Genomic DNA, 19,820 nt, shown 5'->3' on the forward strand with positions numbered 1-19,820 from the left:
CAAAATTCACGTAAAGACCCGTTGGCGGAAACCCTCAGACATCTGCGCGCATCAACGAACGCAAGAAGCTCTTTGGAATCATCACGCATGTGTCACGAAAGAATGAAATCTCATACGTGGAAAACGCACAAAATGTTAGTACAGGGCATGTAAAAAAAATTAAACAACCAAACAATTCATCACCGCTTTTTGTTTTCCTTTTATTTGAGGGAAGCAAAATGTTTTTTTACAAGCATCCTTAAATCACAAAACATTTATTTGTGTTTCTGCGACTTTCATTATCAAACAGCTGGAAATATTGCTGCCTGCTGGTTTATGATTTCTACACCAACACCGTGTTTGGAGACATCCGTCTTATTAAATAGCCATGAATTATTTTTTATGCACAAATGCTATGTTTTTAATTATACATTTCAAAATTAAACAGTTCTTCAAACCGTGTATAGAAAAATACCATTAATAAAATCTTAACTTAATATATACATTTTGATTTTGTGCTATTGTGCATAAAAAAAGGGTTAGTTCTTATTTTCTACTTGAATGATGCACTTTTGTACAATAGTGTTGCTTTTTTTAATGCTCAAATGAAGAAATGGGACGATTTGAAAAGCACGATGGGAATGACAAAAAAGGCGGGGGAAGAGTTTCCATGTCCACTGTAGACTTTGTTTAGTCTGTTGGGTCTAAATGAGAGCGTCCAACTTCAGAGTTTTAGCAAAAAAAGGCAGCAAGGTGAATTCCTTGCTGTTATCTTCCATGACGTTTGAATTTCTAAAACCTGTGAACTGAACCATCGTAGTTGGGGAAACAACCTGACAGAAATGGCTGTTCTGACGTTCATATGTTAAGAAATTATGCAGTTTTTGGAGCGGCGGTTCTTCCGACGACTGGTCTGAGAGCCTGGGCTCAGGGCGGTTACCCGAGTGGGGTAGTCCTCTGCATAGTATTTCCCGGCAGGTCTTGGCTGAGGAATCGGTTGGCCCAAGAAATAGCCCTCTTCTTCAGAGTCCGAGGATGACGAGGAGCAAGTGGAGCACCAGTCGTCCTCGTCTCTCTGAAATTCCGCAAAATGTGCAAGCCGCGGGTCGTTCTGTGCCGAGCAGCGGAGCATGTAGTCGGATCGGGTCTGAGAGTAGGCAAGGGGCAGCATGTGTGGGGGTTGCTGGAGGCGTACGGCGCCACATTGAGGGTCTCTGACAATCTGCTGTTCAAATGGTCTGTGAGCTCGTTCCACGGGCATCATGTGAAGGGCGTTGTCCGAGCGGGATTTGCGGCTCCTGTGGTGCCGGCTCTGTCGGTGATGGTGCTGCCTGCTGCGCCTGTGGTGACTCGTGGAGTGGCTTCTCTCTCTGCCCATCTCCTCTGGGCAGAATAGCCTCCTTTGGGGTTTCTCGCTCATGGGATGTTTTGCCATGCTAGCCTCGTAGCCATCATTGTATCCATTGTCCACAGTGTCTTCTGAGAATTTGACCATCTGAGGTGGCCTGGACTGCGACTTGCTCCTCCTTAGGGCTGGAGGTTGTGCAAACGATGGAGAGAGGCACTCGGGTTGTGGAGAGTGAAGTCCCACTGGTATGCCTCCCCTCATTCCGAGCACCACTCCCTGCTCTGCCTCTTCCACTCCCTTTTCTATGCTAATGGTAAGCGAGTTGGCGCTGTGGTGAAGATGGGAGGAGTTAAAGGTCCCCATGTTGCTCATCTTGTCGCAGCCCTCCAGCAAAGAGGAATCCTGCATGGCATGAAGAGAGTAGAGTGCAGGTCTGTCCCTGGTATCTACATCCACAGACGTGCCTAGGAGGGGTAAAACAGGAAGAATCAATCACATGCACATTTTTTTTAAATACATACACTACAGAGCTTGTTCTTCAAGTACAATCCTTACCTGTAATATTTGAAAGTGCCAGAGAATCCATGGAATCTCCAACGCCCTTCTCAACTTTCCTCAGCTCGTCAGCGATACATTCAAGGGAGTCTTCATACCACTCCCTTGTTTCTGGCCAGAAAGCCTGTCTTCCTGCACCTGACTGTTCCTGATCTTGATCCAGCTCCAGTTCTTGGATCTTTCTGGCACTTGCAGGACCTGGGTGACTCCCATAAGCCGAGTCTCCCAGTCCATCCTGTGACTGGGCCCAATACATTTCAGGTAGGTGCTTCTTGTCCATTAATCCAGGACTGAGACTGTTTGACAGGGATTGGCTAGAGATCTGGCTCTGGGTGGGGCTGGCAGGGGTGGGAGAGGAGCTGTTGATCCCCAGCAGTACAGACTCAGCTTTCAGCCATGGATCAGATACACTTAATAGCCTGTTTCTATCGTTGGTGGAACTGGGTGATTTAGCAGATGGCTGCTGAAGTTGGTGTAGCATTCCGCTGTCTCCAAACTTGAGTAAGAGCTGAGTCATGAAGTCCTCATGCTGGGCCCATTCCTCTGGTTCCTCCTCACCACTAGGATCCTGTTCCTCCCTTTCCCTCCAAAACCTCTCTTCCTCCAGGTCGAGGCGGGCAAGTTTCTGCCCCACAATATCAATATTGCCATCAGCATCTCCATCCCCCTCGCCGTCCCCATACTTGTAGAGATTGAACAACTGCGACTGTCTCCACTGTTCTGCAGGTTTGCTGTTCTTCCCGATGCGGACACTGCGGCGTGATTCACGAGATCGGGCCGACTGGAACGCAGAGTCCGAGGAGTCTGAGGCGTGAATGTCTTCCCCCTGACTGCACGCCTTGGAACAGTATATACGACCTTGCTTGGGCAAGAAGGGACAACCTAGCAGTGACATCTTACACTGGGCACAGCAGAAGCACTGGTCGGTGGCGTGCCAGTGCACACCTTCGTAGGTCATCTGAGCATGATCGACCCCTTCAGATGGTTGTGTGGAGACAAAAAAAAAAGTCAGGTCCTGAAGTTGACCCTACCCAAAGACAAATACCATTCTTGACTTACCAATATTTTCGCCACAGGCCTCACAGTATTCAGCATACAGGGACTCGAAGCAGCCACAGCAGAAAGGTCTTCCATCCTTCATAATGTACCGCTGCCCACCCAACATCGTCCCGCACTCAAAGCAAGCAAAGTGCTTCATGTGCCAATGTCGGCCCTCGGCTTCAGTACACTCGTCAGCAAAGATGATCTAAACAGAAAAAAGACGTAGCTTTGATAAGCATTTGTCCCTTTCGATGACCTAAAACCATAACTACTGGGGCCTACTTCGTCACAAGAAGAACATCGTGGTTTGAGGAGCTCGGCGTGATGCCTTCCACAGAAAATCTTGCCATTGTTGAAGAAATAGATCAAATCCACCAGTAGTTCTTGACACGTAGAGCATACAAAGCATGCTGGGTGCCAGCAGGGGGTTGGCCCGGCTCTGGACGCAAAAACTGCCATCTCACCTCCATTAATGCCGCTGCAACACTGGGGAGTTCACACAAACAGATATGAATTGTTGGTCACATTTGAAGTTGAATGACAACTGACAACGCACAATTAGCAAAAATTTTTACAGTACAAAATTGATAGCTAATAAGCTTAATGAAAATTTATGAATGGGTCATAACAAAAACAAAGGAGATGGTTTTCATTTTTTCCAGATATTTTGTAGCAGTGAGTATACCCATGCAGAAAAAGACAAAAACCAAAAGTATCTTACGATAATCGATACAATAATAAAGTTATTACACAGTTATACACAGGCGCTTTAACTTCAGTATTTACAGCGTTTCCACCACTGTAACTCTTTTCCCACAAATAATGTAATTCCAGCTGATTTAGTCTCAGGGAACAACAGCTTTGTACAGTTCTGTAGTATTTCGGTGTAAAGTTGAAATGAAAAGCATGTGTTCGCATTGTTACGAATTGACACAAAAAGCAGCTGTTTCATTGTGATCAAGTAAACGGTCAAAGATTTACAGAAAATCAGAGGGCCTTTTTTTTATTTTGGTGTCGTCTGTGACATTTCTGGTATTAATGGGTTAATAAAACCATATTGTTGTCAAAATTTAACGACACACAGGAAGTCAGGGTTCAATTCCCAGGGTTTGCAATGAGCTTCATCCAGTGTAGGCCTTTGGGCAAGACTATGTGGCCAAAAAGGGGCCCAAGACTGGGTCTTTCTTTGCCGGTCCCCAGCCTGGATAAAATACAGGGTGGAGGCCCAAAACAGGGTCCCCCTGTGTCGGTCCCCAGCCTGGATAAAATATAGGGTTGTATCAGGAAGGGCATCCGGCGTAAAACTCTGCAAAGCCACCTGCAGGAATTGGTAAAAGGTAATGTGCTCTGGAAACCCTTGACATGCCAAAAAGCAAAATTCAGAATGTTTTCCAGTTTTATTTGTACAAATGGCAGTTTCACGTAGTTCTAAAGGCATCAATTATTTATGGTGCTGCACCACGTGTCTCCTGGAGAACCATGGCCTTGATAGATCTTACGACTCCAGGAATCTTTACATAGCATGCCTCAACTTGCAGTATTTATATATCTAAGCATTCAAGAGACACACCAATGGGCAGCTAAGGGATAGCATACCCAGCTGTTAGCCATTATTACCAGTTTGGACACACAGGGGGCCTTGGTTATGGGGGTCCCTCGGGGTTAAAGTGCAAAGAAACTGGAGAGGTGTGTTTATATTTGTGCAAATGCCTTCCTGATATCCGAACGCTCTATGCCCCGTTGACCACAGGATGTATTTACAGAGTCCTTGTGAATGTGCAGGTATGTTCATGAGTGCAAATGCACACCCATTGGTATTCCTGTGAATCTCTTTGGCTTATGCGGGGGGGGGCTTGCATCCGTGTTTGAGCAATGACAAGCTCCATCTGCCTGTTCAGCAGGAATTAGCGTGGCTGTTGCCCCCGGATCCCAGCGCACAATGGGGTTTAGTCACTTGTCATGGATGCATTTGGACAAAACCACATGGGAATCCATGTTTAGCACTTGGGAAGGATGTTTTTCTGAAATACGATCATGGTTGAGGCGACTGGTGCCAAATTGGGTCGACAAAACATGAGATATTTGTGTGTTTTTTTGTTCTTTTTAAGCTGAAATGTTAAAAACTTTTAGGAGGTTTTTTTTCATACAGCGGGGTGCATTGCATTCCATAAAATTTCCTGCAAAGCAGCCGCACACAGGGAACAGATCTAATTACAGCAGTTAATGTGGAATTATCCCCACATACTGGGACTTGTTATGCTGGGGGGGGGCAAACAGAACTCTGCAAGAAGGACTAATTAGCTCGAGTGTTTTTGTGGTCGTTCATGCTGCGATGTAGATGGGTGGCAGGAAATTGGCTGAACTTCTCACGAGGAACTGGCCTCGTCATTCGGCTCGAGCAGAAACCTTGCAGCCCCCCCCCCCCGCTTCCTCCTCTGTTCTAATGAGGAAGTTTGTGCCTGTGATTAAAACTGCTATAAATATCAAACAAGATTGTCCTTTAGGCTACCATAGATAGGACAGTGGATGCCACACAGGATAAGAATAACCCCCAGTTGTTCACTTTTTTCCGTTGAACTTAGACGTGGGTACTTAAGTAGATTTTTGATTTAAAAATTGAGTGTTTTTACTCCGTTACAATGGGCCGGACATGTTTTATTAGTTACTATTGCACCATTTTATTGAATGAATACAACCACATGGTTGTAAAATTGGTAAGAGGCAGAGCAGGTATATATTTTGTGCTAATAAATCTCGCCATTATAGATCTATTTTGACGCTCCAAACATAGAAATACCAGCATGCATGCAACAAACTTCCACTTTTTCAGGATGAAGAACTGAACTGTTTTTTTCTTTTTTAGTTTGTAGGACAGCTTTGATGTTTCTAGTTTATTTATTAGCATAACTAAAGTCAAACAAGGCGCCAAAAAATAAAATCCACAAGCGAGAAAGACAACAATTAAGTAATTAACAATAAAAAAAAGTAAAATATAAATATAATTTTAAAATAGGAACACTGATAAAAGCAGGATCAAGTAAAAAGAATAATAAAAAAAAAAAAATCTTGTGCCATGTCAAAAGACTGGCCATCAAAATGGGTTTTCAGATGTTTTTTAAATCTGGACAGTGAGGCTGCCAGCCAAATGCTCAGTGGTAACGTGTTCCACAGCTTCAGTAGAATAAAAGTGGTCCCGATATAGAGCCATGTGGAACCCCAAACAACAGCAGAGCAGTTAAAAAATAGGATCCAGAAGATTCTGTCAACCAGATATGATGAGAACCAGTCAAGTACAGTTATGAACGTTTACCACTGAAAATATCTTATTTAGTTGAAAATAGGTTTGTACTGCAAAGACATAATCGAGCGTGTATTATTTTAAATGTAGTTTCTAGTTTATCTGATTACACTTGATATGAACCAAACTAACTAGTTGAAACAACTTGTTTTAAGACAATGAATCTTGAAGTAATAATATCTTGAGTCGTTTATTCAGAAAAGCATAATGGATAGGATTTAACTGCGCTTTTCCAGATGCTCAAAGAGCGTACAATGTGTCCATTATTGATTTGATTTTTGATTTTGATTTAATGATTTATTTCAAGTATTGTAGTCAAAGCAATAAAGAATTTACATGTATTTATCAAACGCATTACAGAAATGTTGCATAGTTTAAAAAGACAGAAAATAAAGCAAAACAAAAAAGTCACTTAAATGACATTTGCTTAATTAAATACAGTGATAATTAACTAAAGTCAAGTGGATCTTGATTTATTGCTTGAAAAGGAGTGGGAGGAAGTGAATTTAAATAATCCCACCCCTACTGAGTTCATTCATTTTATAGTTTTACAGTTTTTGTAATCTGGTTCTGATCAGATAGATTCTTTTCAAGTAACAAAATAATTCATTATCTTCGGAAAACAGTCATTCATAATTTCAGTAAACAGTATCTATAACCAATATGTAATAATCATTGATTCTTATTGGAACATATTATCACAATAAATCAGTAATTATTTCTACATATTGCAGATCAAGTAAACAAATCAATAGCTTATTGATTGTAATTTAAGCATTTTAGTAATCATCATTGCACATTACAATATATTACTCATTGGTTGTAATCAAAAGAGCTTTGATTATTTCACCACAATCAAGTTCACACATTTCTGGAAATAATTTGGAATTATTCAAACACCTATTGAGCCTTTACTCCTCTTATCTTCAAATCCTGAAATAAGAGTCTCTTTATACATTTTCTTGAATATTTGGATATTGGAACATTTTTTGAGCTCATTACTTAACCCGTTCTAAAGTTTAGTGCCACAAACTGACACACAGCAACTTTTCTTTGTGGTTCTTATCAGTTTGATCTTGAAGTTCCCACATCCCCTCAGTTTGTAGCCTCCTTCATTTTCTAAGAACTGTTTTTGGATGTTGAATGGTAACGATTTCGCACTGACTCTGTATAAAAGTTGTGCATTGTCAAATCAACATGGTCATACAGTTTTAAAAGTCTAGATTGATAAACTAGATTGTTTGTATGATCAAGATATCCGGCTTTATGTACAATTCTGATGGCTCGTTTTTGAAGTAAAAAGAGAGGATGTAGTGAGCTCATGTAATTATTCCCCCAAATTTCTATACAGTTAGTCAAATATGGTAATATTAAGGAGCAGTACAATAAATATCTACCGTTGTATTCTAATATATGTTTAGACTTATTTATGATTGAAATTCTTTTTGAGACTTTAGTTTGTAAATGTCTGATGTGTCGCTTCCAATTTAGTTTGACATCGATAACAACCCCTAAGAATTGGATTTCTGTAACACTTTCAATTAGGACATTGTTTATTTCAATTGAGAGCTCGGTATTGGCTTTGTAGTTACCAAAAAACATCACTTTGGTTTTATCAATGTTCAAAGATAATTTGTTGTAATCCATCCATAATTTTATTTTGTTTAACTCTGTGTTTACCAGATTGATAAGTTCCCTATGATTGTCTGTAGAACAGAATATGTTTGTGTCATCAGCAAATAATGTGAGTTTCATAAGCTTTGAAATATTGAGTGTATCATTTATGTATATATTGAATAGCAGCGGGCCCAGAATTGATCCCTGTGGGACACCACAACTTATCTCTATAGTTTCTGATTATTCATTCACTCTTCAATTCACTTTTTATTTACTCTATACTTGGTGATGGCAGAGGTGTGGCTGCCAATTCGCGCTTACAGTCCCTTTGACCATCATCATTCATGCGCATTCATGCTGGTAAGGGTCTTGCCCAAAGGCCCTCACTGGGTGATGTTAATTGCTCGCCGTTGATATGGTAATTGCCCCAGTACCATTTTTCAATCGAACTCTGGTTTCCTGCGTGGCGGTCTCTCACCTTACCAACCGAGCTACCGCTCACCGAGCCGCTTGAATGCTCGAATGAAATACGTTTTTTCTAACTCTTAGTAGATGTTTGATTTGACTTACAACATTTACAAAGACAAATTTATCTAAAAATGTGTGATACTAGTTTTATTTTAAGATGACTGTGGTCTAGAAATAGGGACAGTTGGACTATTGTAGCGCTTAAAATAAGATAAGCTCAACCGCCACCAACTGACGGAAGCAAGCGTGTGAGTGATGAAACCTACGTTTTCACAGCGAGCGTGCTGCAAAGCTCTGGGAAGGATCTTCGGCGCTCCTCGCCCCAGTGCCTCCCTCTTCCTCTGGGAGCTGAACATAAGGAGCTCCTTCTTTTCCTCTTCTGTCAGAGAGTGACAATAGCTCACCTGATGGGGGGAAAAAAAGTAACAAAAAACACGTTTTTGAAGAGCTAAATTCTCACAGTTGCTGCTGATAGACCTGCTTTTATTTTGCTGCTCAACCTTAAGAGAGAGAGTCGAACAACAAAAGTCCATATATGGTCATGAAAAGGGTTTAATCAAAGCCAAATTCCCCTGAAGGCCCACTTTGGAGGAACACGCACACATCCTTCATCTGTGTTTACAAATGGGGATGAAAGTCAAGATAAAAGACTGTCATGACGGTTGTTTAGACAGTCGCTTAGAATAACCGCCAGATCCTTTTTTTTTTTTTTAGAGTTTAAAGAAGCGACCCGGCTGTTCGCTGTTGTGGGACGAGCTCGTGCTCGAATGTCGCTTTGATACGCCACTTCATTCCTCCTGCACGACAAACATCATAAATGTGGTGAGAGCCCTCCAACCGCATCATCGAATGTAAACCCCACTAACGCAGATGTGAAAGGAACGCCAGTTTGCACGCCATAAAACGGTCGTACGGGGAAAGCCGCTGTGTGCTTTGCCGTCACCACACTTTTTCTCGTCTGGTTTTCGGAGAATGCGGCCATTGTTGTGGAAAAAGAGCAGAATGGCCGCACAGACTTTACTCAGCTGCAGCTTATTTCAGGGCTAAGTGCCATTAAACTCTTTCTCTTTTATTACCTGATAGTGAAACAAAAGACGGCCTTTTTACACTTGATAGGCTTGCCCTTGCACGTACAAATGATGCTGTCGTTGGTGTTTAGTCTTGAGTGCTGTCCTTGCAACACTCTGTAATCAAGCAATCCAGATTCTTTTAAGGACGCTGCGGGTTTACAGCGCCTTTTACGTCCTTAACTTGAGGACTCCACTTTCCACATGGCAGCTGAAATAACGCCCACAAAGGGTTATAAGGAGGTAAGGAACCCAGCAGGTGTCAAAATTAAAAATCGGAGGAATTCCATCTGCACAAACTACCAGATTATTCATTCATTTTTGCAATCCGTGCACACAAATTATTCAAGTAATTATTTCCTAATCTGCACATGGATTACAATGTTAACAATACAATTGCTCTATCTGTGCATAAATATTACTAAATTATTGGTAAAAATTTTTAATCTAAGCAAACAGATAATTTAGTTGAGAGAACGATTTCTTAATCTGGGCATAAAGATGATTAATTTAGTAGAAAAATGTTTTCATCTGTGTATACAGATTACTTAATTGAGGGAGCTATTCTTAATCTGTACACACAGATTACTAATTAAAGAGAACCATATCTTAATCTACTATTTTTTTCCAACCTTCTCCAAAGATAGCAGAGATCAACTACTTCCTGGAAATATTACCCCGTTTCTTTTCTCTTTGGAAGCTAAATTTGTCATTTTTCAGATCCGAAACCCAACTAAAAGCGCTAATTTTCTTTGGTTGAGTCAAGCGTGGGCTTGTCTTTTGCAACACCTCATGGGTAAAACCACCACGACAACCTTTGTGAACAGTACTATAGTAAAAATGTCTATTCATGTCTTTTTATTGTGTTGATCTATGACAGCTTTAATGTCATAGATAAAGGTCCCGCCCACAACTCATAGGTGAACTATGAACTCCTGCCGCTCTGCAGAAACTATGTCCTTAAAAACGACACTAGTTGTTGGATTTTGGCTAAAAAACAGCATCATCGCGATTAAACTCTATTACAATAGATCAAAAGATGATCCAAGTTTTTCCATCTCCCAAATAATAATCCAGTTTCTGTTTTATTTACCTCGCTGTCATGTGGTGGCAGCTGGTAGAGGAGCTGACGGATCCTGTGCTTCTCTCCTGGGCTGTTGATGTACGGCACCTTGTCGTCAGGCAGGCAGGAGAAATACATCTGGACCTGCACACAGGAATCGCACGAGGGTTTTTAGAAAGACGGACAGCAGTGAAGTCATGTCAGGTCACGCGACTTGACTGTTCCTGTACTTCAAGGCTCCTGCTTTTACCAAAGTATTGGAAAGTTTGTCTTTTTTCATTGACTGACAGCCAAAGACGTCAATGTGAATCCAGTCACTGTGAGATCTCAACCCACAAGGAGACACCAACGGACTGGAACGCTTAATGTTTGGGTTTCTTAATTCCCCCTGACGAGAACAAACCGAAACGTCAGCAACATGTGGGGCAATTGAACATAAACAATGATTTCATGGCATCTGACTGAGAGGAGATGAAGGTTTTTATTGAAAAAGAGTCAAACCTCAAACTTTGAGAGCGTTCTCACTGTACAACACATCAGAGGGAGGCCATATGCAGAGCCAACAACAGACGCTGTTGTGTTGCTAAATTTACACCATATTCTCCCTGGGGATGTCACTCACGTCCCAGCAGCCAATGGGCACAAAGCGCAAAGTACACTTTTTTTCATTTGGTGACAGTTTTAGGGTTATAGTTTCTGTTTTATTAAAACTTTTAAATATACTTTTTATTTTTCAAATTCTCAATATTTTCTTTCAAGTTTACTTTTTTTCCAGTTAGAATTTCTTACCGAGTAAATTTTTTTTTCCTGATTTCAGTATTTTTTTTAACGTTTTAAGTATATATTTTTTCAGAATTTCCTTTTTTTAAATATTTTTCTTTAAGTTTAAAATATCTTTATTTTTTGAATTTACATTTTTTCTACATTTTTAATGTTTTTTAAAGTTTGAATTTTATGTTTTTTCAGATTTCCTTTTGTTTTAATTTTGTATTTTTAAGCTGAAAGAATTTATGTTTCGAAAAAAAGCTGAAACATTTTCAATATTTCTTTAAGGTTTAAATATTATATTTTCAGATTTCCTTTTTTTAAATTTTCTCAATTTTTTTTAATTAAAAAAAATATTTACAAAAACATTTTCCCATTTTTTGAAGTTTAAAAAATATTGCTTTCAAATTTACAATATTTTTTCAAGTATTTAGTATTTCTTTAAAATTGTGTTTCTTTTAAATTTCCAAATTAATATTTTTTGCAAATTTGTTAAATTTCTTTAAAAAGTATTTTTTCTGATTGTCAATGTCTTTTAATTTTAAAATGTATTTATTTTTTCAGATTTACCTTTTTTATGTATGTATTTTAATTTCTTTCAAGTTTACTATTGAGTTTTAAACTGTTTTCAAATTTAAATTTTTTTTCCAATCTGTTGTCTTATTCCCTTTCAGCTGATTCTGATCTGACTCCACAATAATCTTCCAGCAAAGCGTAACAAACAGCGTTTTGGTACAAATCCCCTCATTTGAACTCAAACACTGTTTCAAGCCAACTGAAATTCCACTTCTGTGGGTTTTTCCAGCTCTTTTCTGGGTGACAGTCAGATCCACCAAAACACTCGGAGCTTTAATTATTCAACTGACATCATTGGAAGGGACAGCTACCTGCTCGGGCCTGAGCCCCGGGGGCACCCAGGCGTACTCCTCCAACGCACATCCGGAGTCGTCGTCGGAGGTGGAGCTCCTCTGGAAGCCGACGCTCGTCTTTCCCATTTTCCCTCCAGCACGGGTTTCCACGTCCGGGCCTCGAGGTGAGGGCCGCTCCCCTCTGTCTTTGCGCTCTAAATTCATTGCTCTTGGGTGCTGCAAACAGATGAAGACAGATGGAAGATTGATGTTTATGCACGTTTTTATTTTGAAGCCACGCTCACATCGACATGGCGTTCAAGCGGCGACTATGAGTGAAAAGTCTATGTCAACGTGCGTAAACACGCTTTTCGGGCTTCAAAACTCTGATATTTACGTGTAGCTACAGCGGTTTCTCTGAGCATGTACGAACAAAACGTGTGGCCATTGAACGAGCATTGCCGTTTAAAGCAGGTTGAACTTTGACCAATCAGGGACTCCGAGTTGGTAGTGACTTATGGATGATCTTCCTTTGAATTCACGGAAGTAGGGAGACGAGTAAATAAAGTAATAATCGCGGTTTGTGCCCGGATGGAACTACATGATGCAGAATCTTTCATATTTCGTAATATAGCAAAGTTTGTGCCACTTCGACATTCCGCACTTAACCTCTTCCAACTTTAGGCGCCAGTAAACAGTAGAAAAATAAGAAGAATTCAGATTTTCCAATGTGAAAACCATGACTGTTCCAAACCTGCGTTTAGCGTGCATAAGGCGTGTAGCGTGTTTAGCATGTTTTTGAACCAATGCTTGGTGTGTCCAAACTTTAATTAAACATTCAGATTGATCAGTTTTTCTTTGCACAAACCATAAATTCCTCAAGTTAGTGCTTGCAATCAGTCACTTTGTCCGTGTTTATTTTTGTTACTCAATAAGATAAATGCTCTCATCCAGGCAGTGTTAAAAAACTTTTATCAGAATAGCCGCATAAACATAAAAAAACCCAAGAGGTTTCTTCTTATCAAGACAAAAGAATCATTTAGTCACACTCTGGAAGTATTTTTTGTTCCCATTAGTGCTTTTATTTAGTCAAACTTCCTTTGTTTAACCATCCCTGCATACTGCTTGATGAAATAATGCCTCCAGACAAACTTAAAAAGATCGAAGATTGCATTTTATTGCATGCTTCAGCAAACATGTAGCTTTAAAAGCCCCCATCTCTTAAAAAGTTTATGTAACGATTGAACATTTCCAGCTGTTTCTTGCAAAACATCTGTTGCTTTTACTATCCGCTGCTGACGTGGTCAAACTTTGCCTCCAGAATAAAGCTGAGCAAACGTCCATTCAGGCTGCATCCATCTCCATGCAGCAGCATCTCAAATCGCTTTTGTTCTCCGTCTTTTACGAGCTGATAGCAGCCGGGTCGGTACGTGAACTCGTCGCCCCCTCCCTCTTTTAGCGGTAGCTTCCTTATCTCAGCTGCTACGTTCTCCAGGCCCTGATTGATAACAGGCCGCCGGATGTGTTGAAAAGGCCAGTCGTCGGCTGGCTTTGCCTTCTGCCTCTTTGGCATGCAAATCCCAAACAAGAATGGGAGTCGTTTCACAGCAGCCCTCCAAACTGTATGGAGATTCCACCTTTTACATAAGAACAGCACTTTCAGGGGTGTTGGCAACTCCACGGCTTCTGTAGTGTGAGTTATAACCCTGTCGAAAGTGACTTTGGAGCACTCAGATGAACATTCAACTGCAGAAGTACTGTTACTTAAAAAAAACCCACAAATTTGCTGTAGACCCTACTAAAACAGGATATTATTTCTTTAAAGATCATCTAAACCTATAAACTCTCATTTGGACCTCCTAGAAGTATAAACACACAAGGCCCAAGAGCGCAGAATTCAGTTAAAGGTCGACCTGCTTTTTTTTATTTATTTTTTTAATCACAGGACGAAAAGGTTTGCGAGTGTGGCTTTGTTCTTCAACAACTAATCCAGAAAGGTTTACGGTAGGGTAGATACTGTTATCACGCAGAAACTTTCTTCTCTGCCTGTCCTGCTTTATCTCATCTAAAGGCCTGTTCACACCGGGACGAATTTCGTTTAACGCCTCGTGACTAAACAAAGGGCACCAATGAGAGTGTGCACACCGACGCGAAAAAACGCCACGCGTTAAAGCGGCAAAAAAAAAAAAACGCCTCGGGTTCGTTTTTTTTTTTCGACGCGTCGCGTCGAAATCTACTCGACCAATGAGAATGGCGCTTTTGCTCACGTGTCTGGAGCTTCTGAAGTTACAGTAAAACACAACTTGGGGGCGCTCAAACACAAAACTGCCTTGCTGAGCACTCATACCAGCGAAGAAGATAGACGCCAAGTAGCGTCTACACTGCCACAACGAAATAATGACGGACATTTTAAAATATCCCTGAACCAAGCACCAGTTGGAGTTACTGGTGCTTGAAATATTCATGTTTTCTTTGTTTGATTCTGACAAGCGTGTAAATACTTGCTCTCTTCTTCTGAGTGAAAAGCGACTTTAAGAAGCGTAAAGTTGTGCAGCGCCACCTTGTGTACAGGAGTATTTCTGTTTACATTAAGCGCCATCTAATGTCAGGGAATGAAATAGCATGTTCACTCCACTCATCGTCAGCGAAAATCGACTGGGTGTGAACACAAAAAACGTGGCGAAAAACGCTGGCGAATAACGCCTGGCGAATATTCGTCCCGGTGTGTACGGGCCTTAAGCCAGTTAAGGTCGTGTCACACAGCCACTTCGTACAATTTAACAGTGGTGGGCCGTCAGGGCCTTCAAGCCTTCTCTGAAGGCCTAAAAAAGATCTGAATCATGGGTTCATTTTATTTTGTCCATGCATACTTATTAAATCATTCCAAATGGTCTGTCCATTCCCTTGAATTGTGTTTATTATGGTTATGCTGTAGCCGTAGCGTCAGTTGTTTTCTGAAAAGTCCCGCCCCTTTAACCGTCTCCGCCAATCATTCTTGAAAGGCTTAATCACACGTCATCAGTCTGACCAATCAGAAGTGGTTCAAGTCCTCACTTCCTTGTTCTGATCAGCTCATAAAGTCGCTCAGTTCTAACAAAAATACCAGTTAAAGCTCATCTTTAGCGGTGTAGCTTTCTGCAGAATCCGGTGTCAGACCGTGGAAAAGTGAACAAAACAATGAAGCTCAGAGACGCTTGTCTCTCTGCGTTCGGCTGCTGTTTGCACTACATCTCCCATAATGCATTGGGTTAAAGTGACAGCGTCTCAGCGCACAATGAGTCTCTCCTCTTAAACGTCTTGAAACAACGAACACACACCAAACAGTTTTTAAATCTTCTAACTTAACTTCTATTACATCTTTTAAAAAAAACAGCGGCAGCTTCCTGCTTTTTCTGCCACAATTATCACAAAAATGCACGTGTAAATCAATACAGACTATGAGTTTCTCCTTTTTTTTTTCCATTTTTGGATGCTGGTGTGCCGCGGGATTTTTGTCAAGGTCAAAGTGTGCCGTGGCTCAGAAAAGGTTGAAGAACACTGCGTTAGACATATACGGAACAGTCGTGGAAAGCCACGACTATCTCCAAAAAAACCATGCACAATTGAATAAGATTCACTTGACAATTGCATAAAAACTACGTAAAATACTACTGCTCAAAACTAAATTCGCGTGAAGACCCGTCAACCCACACCCTCGACGGACATCTGCGCACATCAACGAACGCAAGACACACTGATGAAAAAACAAATAACTAGGGTGCGCCAATGCTCACTAGATTGGCAAATACAGCCCACAATGCATTGCACTGGTGACGTCACATTGCTAGTGAGGTCAATGGTTGACATCATTAAAAAAAAATACCCGTAGTGAACCAGAGTCCCACACAATCTTAGGGGTTAGGGGGCATTCAGACACAATGACTGATTTTAAAACACTTTTTATCAGAAACAAGAAGCAGATGATTTGAACTGTTTTGCACTTAAAATTTGTTTTTAGGATGTGTGGTATATGTTTGTTTATTAAACCCCTGACTCCTGTTTGCCCTTCAGCTCCTCATCCTCGCATGGAAAAGGTGACTGAGCCTAAACCTGCAGCAAGTCACATTTCACCGTGTCACCACTTGGCAATAACACAAGGGTTGTCTTTGTCAAAAAAAAAAGAAAAACTGTCAGAAAGTTCACCTTATTATGGTTCAGGCAGCTGTGCAGACATGACAGAAGGTGGTTAAGTAGTCAAATGGAAAAAAGCACTTTTTTTATTTTTTAACTCCGTAAAATCCCAATACATCAAAGAATTGACAGAAAAAATAAGATGTTTTGGGGAAAATCCAAAGAAAAAAGTTTTGGAATATAATTTTTTTGTTTGCTGTAGATCACATCAATTACTATTTTTTCTGTACTTTGTGTCACTTGGACAAATGGGCGGGCAACCCGGGAATTGAACCCACAATCTTCCGATCAGAGGTCGAGGCTGAACAACATTTTACAAACACTGACAGACTTTTTTTTAAGGGAAATGAACTTTAAAACATTTTTATCATGCTACTGAGATAGAGGGTCTCAAATATGTTTTAAAATTAAAAATGATAGTAGTGGTTGAGCCTGACGTACTTTTCAGGATGCTCTAGCATTTAAACTAGCTTCCTTAAAAATCAAATATGTGCTCAAGCTGATCCTATAAAAAAACTTTATTTTCTGACAGTTAATTTAGAGGACAAATGTCAAAAGTATAGTTTTTTTATGTCGTAAGATTTACTTTAAGAAAACTATTACTCAGTGTGGTTCAAAGGTCGAGGTCATTGCTCTTTGCCTGCTGAAGAGTGTTATTTTAAGGCCAAATGGATATGAGTGATGTGGGGGAGGGGGGGGGGGGGGGCACGGAAGACTGGACCCAGCTGGAGGGAGACCACCTGCACCGCTGGAAAATAACCGAGGCGTGGAGCTACACGCACACATCTGTTAAGGATTGAAAGATTTGTCTGAAAACAACAGTCTTCAGTTGTTTTGAGGCTTACCTGCTGGAAAGGAATCTTCCTATCCACCTCCGCAACAACAAAGCTGCTCTCAGATCCGCTCCTGTGGCTACATCTCCGCAGCATCGGAGCTCCAAACAGATCCAGATCATTCCAGATCACCTTCCTCTGAGTTTGAAAGTCGACTGTTAGGAGTGTCTGTCTGAAAGTCTGCAGGTACCGGAGCGACCTGTTCAACACTTAAGTGTGGAGAGTCTGATCCCAATGAAGGTCTGTGCCCCTGGGGGAGATGCTTGCCTCACCCTTCCCGCCCTCTGTCCTCCTCCCCCAGTGCGACCGAAAGCCACTGCATGTCAACTTCTCACACCGAATCAACAACCTCCACACCCCTTCCTCCCCCCACCCTAAAACTACAGGATTCCTGAGAGCCAGATGACATGACATCTCCTCCTTCCTTTGTCTCTTTTTTTTTTTTCCTCCCTCTTTCAGAATCTTTCGCTCTACAAGCCAGACGAGTGCTCACTTTCATGGATTGAATCCGCCTTAAGCTTTTGGAGCAAAAACTGCAGCTAAAGCATAAAAACCCACTGAATTTTCCTCTTTTTTTTAAACATTTAAGACAAAATAGCTCTATTTTCTGTCTCCTGGTGTCTCTGAGGTCATATGATCCCATTATGTCACATTAATTTGTATTCAGGTGCTGATTAGATCCCCAGTGTGGGTCTTTAATGGGGTCCTGGCCCATCTGCTCCAATATCTCAGCCACAAATGTCGGCGCTAGCTTTGGAGTTGGCCTCATGCATCTCTGAATATTCTCACGCACGGGTTCTGCCAGCTCACCCCGTCCCCTTAAACTGGCCGCCCCCCCCTTTCTCTCTCATTCTGGAGAACTGAATGAGTCCGAAGAATAGGGTCCTCCTGTTCTCATCTCTCACTTCGCGCGATGACAATGATGTCATTGTTGAAGAACACTTAAGGCAACTCCCAGCCATCCAGATCTAGTTATAGAGGAGACTTATTCTAACTGCGGACGGAGGCAAGTGAGTACCAAACAATACGAGGAGGAGAATCCGCACTCGGACGAAACTCGCAAGAATGGGTCAGGCGATGTTTGACAAGCTCCGCACTATCAGTCACAGCAAAAGGACAAGAAGAAGAAGAAGAAGCAAAGGCTGCATTTAGAGAGTCACAGATTACAAATGAGTTTGCTGAATGGTGCCGTCCACAAAGCTGCCCTCTCCTCTATCAACGCCACAAAGTCAGAGAGGGCAACAGGGCTGTTTGTCACGTTACCTGTTACAAACAATAAATGACTCCGTTGGAAAGGAGGTGGAGAACTCTTTGTGTGAGTTAAAGATCTGCTCCCATGAAAATGGGATTTTTGATGTTTTTAAAATGTTCTTGTGGCATTTTTCTCATGATGGAGGACATACAGAGAGAAATTTTAGATTAAAACTGTTTCTGAGCAATTTCCTTATTGAAATCCTCATGAATAAGGAGCAGATGAAAAAAAGCTGTTGAAAAAGAACCTATTTGTGTAAAATATGCTGGGGGGGCAACAAGCTCCCCGCTCCGCTCCATTTTGATGCATCCGCTTATAGGCAACTACATCCGTGTACGTCTGCGTCCTCATCTGAGGTGGCATCCGGCTCAAACTGCACGACTGGATGGCTCCAAATATTGCTCAGCACTTTTTTTGCACCGCTAATGTTAGGTTGGGGGTGCGAGAGGCTGTAAGCTAGCGGGACAGAATGCAAACTGATGGATGATGGGAAGTCTGCCCATAATGCAGAAGTGAATTTTCTAATGAACTACTGCTGCTCTGCAGAAACTATGTCCTAGAAAACAACAGGTTTTTAGGATTTTGTTCACGCTTTTAGCATATAGTTTTCACACAGGTCTGTCGCTACGTTGGCGCACGTTGGAAGAGGCTTGGTGCAAAATATTAAAGCGGAGCAAACCTTGTGAACTTGCTCCAGCCTTTTTCTTTCACAGCTCAATTCCGATGCATGAAATTACAGCTGAGCACAAACCCCAATTATCAACTTCCTCTTTAAAAGCGATTTTGGCACCTAGGTGTTGCGAAAACCCAAATGCCACTACCAAATCCCTGAGATTTGGTAGTGGCAAAGTGGTTTAACTTTTGGAAACAGAGAAAACGGAGTCATGCGTGGACACACAAGGTTTCAACGCAGAAGCCCGAAAACACTCATTTACGCCAGTTTACGCAGCGTTCGCTTAACACCCAAGTTTCCGAGCCTGGTGTGAACTTAGCACGAGACGTTTTATTCGCAGACATACTATCGTGTATTAGAAGCTAGGTGACGCGATGGGCGGACCCTCACTGTCCAGCCTATCAGAGAAAGCCCTTAAAGCAAGTGGGTTCTGCAAAAAATCTGGAGAGGAATTTCACGGATCCTTCAGAAGCCGTTCGATAAACCATTGAGGAAACATTTGTGTCTTTCTAGAAAAGTTCTTCATTATATGTGAGGGAAAGAGAAATTGAGATCATATCTGGTGATGTTGGGGTGTGGGGGGTCTATTTTCTCAGACAAAAAATGAAATCTATTCCTCAGACATAGGTTAGGGTAGCGGCCAAAGACCTGATTATCATGAAAAACCACAAGAGGACAACAGACCTTGTAGTTTCCTCAACTTCCTTCTAAAAGACAAAAGATTACAAAACAAAACGAAAATAAAGACATTTCAAAAACTCACTTTTAGGATTTGTCACTTGACTATAAGCAGTGACCCAAACAAACTGTGGTTTCATGAACTCATAAATTTGCATAATCTTG

At 41.4% G+C, this 19,820-nt stretch overlaps 1 protein-coding gene across 2 annotated transcripts in view; it reads right to left on the minus strand.

Annotated features, from left to right (window-relative positions):
* Positions 1–167: 167 nt before the first annotated feature.
* Positions 168–19,820, minus strand: part of LOC101165857 (prickle-like protein 1) — a 37,734-nt gene continuing 18,081 nt past the window's right edge. The window contains exons 1-8 of one of the 2 annotated variants that reach the window (XM_011491043.3): positions 17,065–17,259; positions 12,089–12,286; positions 10,467–10,580; positions 8,573–8,710; positions 3,206–3,409; positions 2,942–3,128; positions 1,883–2,857; positions 168–1,791 (exon numbers count right to left, since the gene is read on the minus strand). In XM_011491043.3, coding sequence (XP_011489345.1) covers positions 845–1,791; positions 1,883–2,857; positions 2,942–3,128; positions 3,206–3,409; positions 8,573–8,710; positions 10,467–10,580; positions 12,089–12,286; positions 17,065–17,148 — 2,847 coding nt within the window. In that variant the 5' untranslated portion in view covers positions 17,149–17,259 and the 3' untranslated portion in view covers positions 168–844. Of the gene's footprint in view, positions 1,792–1,882; positions 2,858–2,941; positions 3,129–3,205; positions 3,410–8,572; positions 8,711–10,466; positions 10,581–12,088; positions 12,287–17,064; positions 17,260–19,820 lie in introns of those variants that run through there. The other variant, XM_011491044.3, reaches the window with a different exon arrangement.

The sequence above is a fragment of the Oryzias latipes genome, chromosome 23, assembly GCF_002234675.1.
Source record: "Oryzias latipes chromosome 23, ASM223467v1".
Lineage (NCBI taxonomy): Eukaryota > Metazoa > Chordata > Actinopteri > Beloniformes > Adrianichthyidae > Oryzias > Oryzias latipes.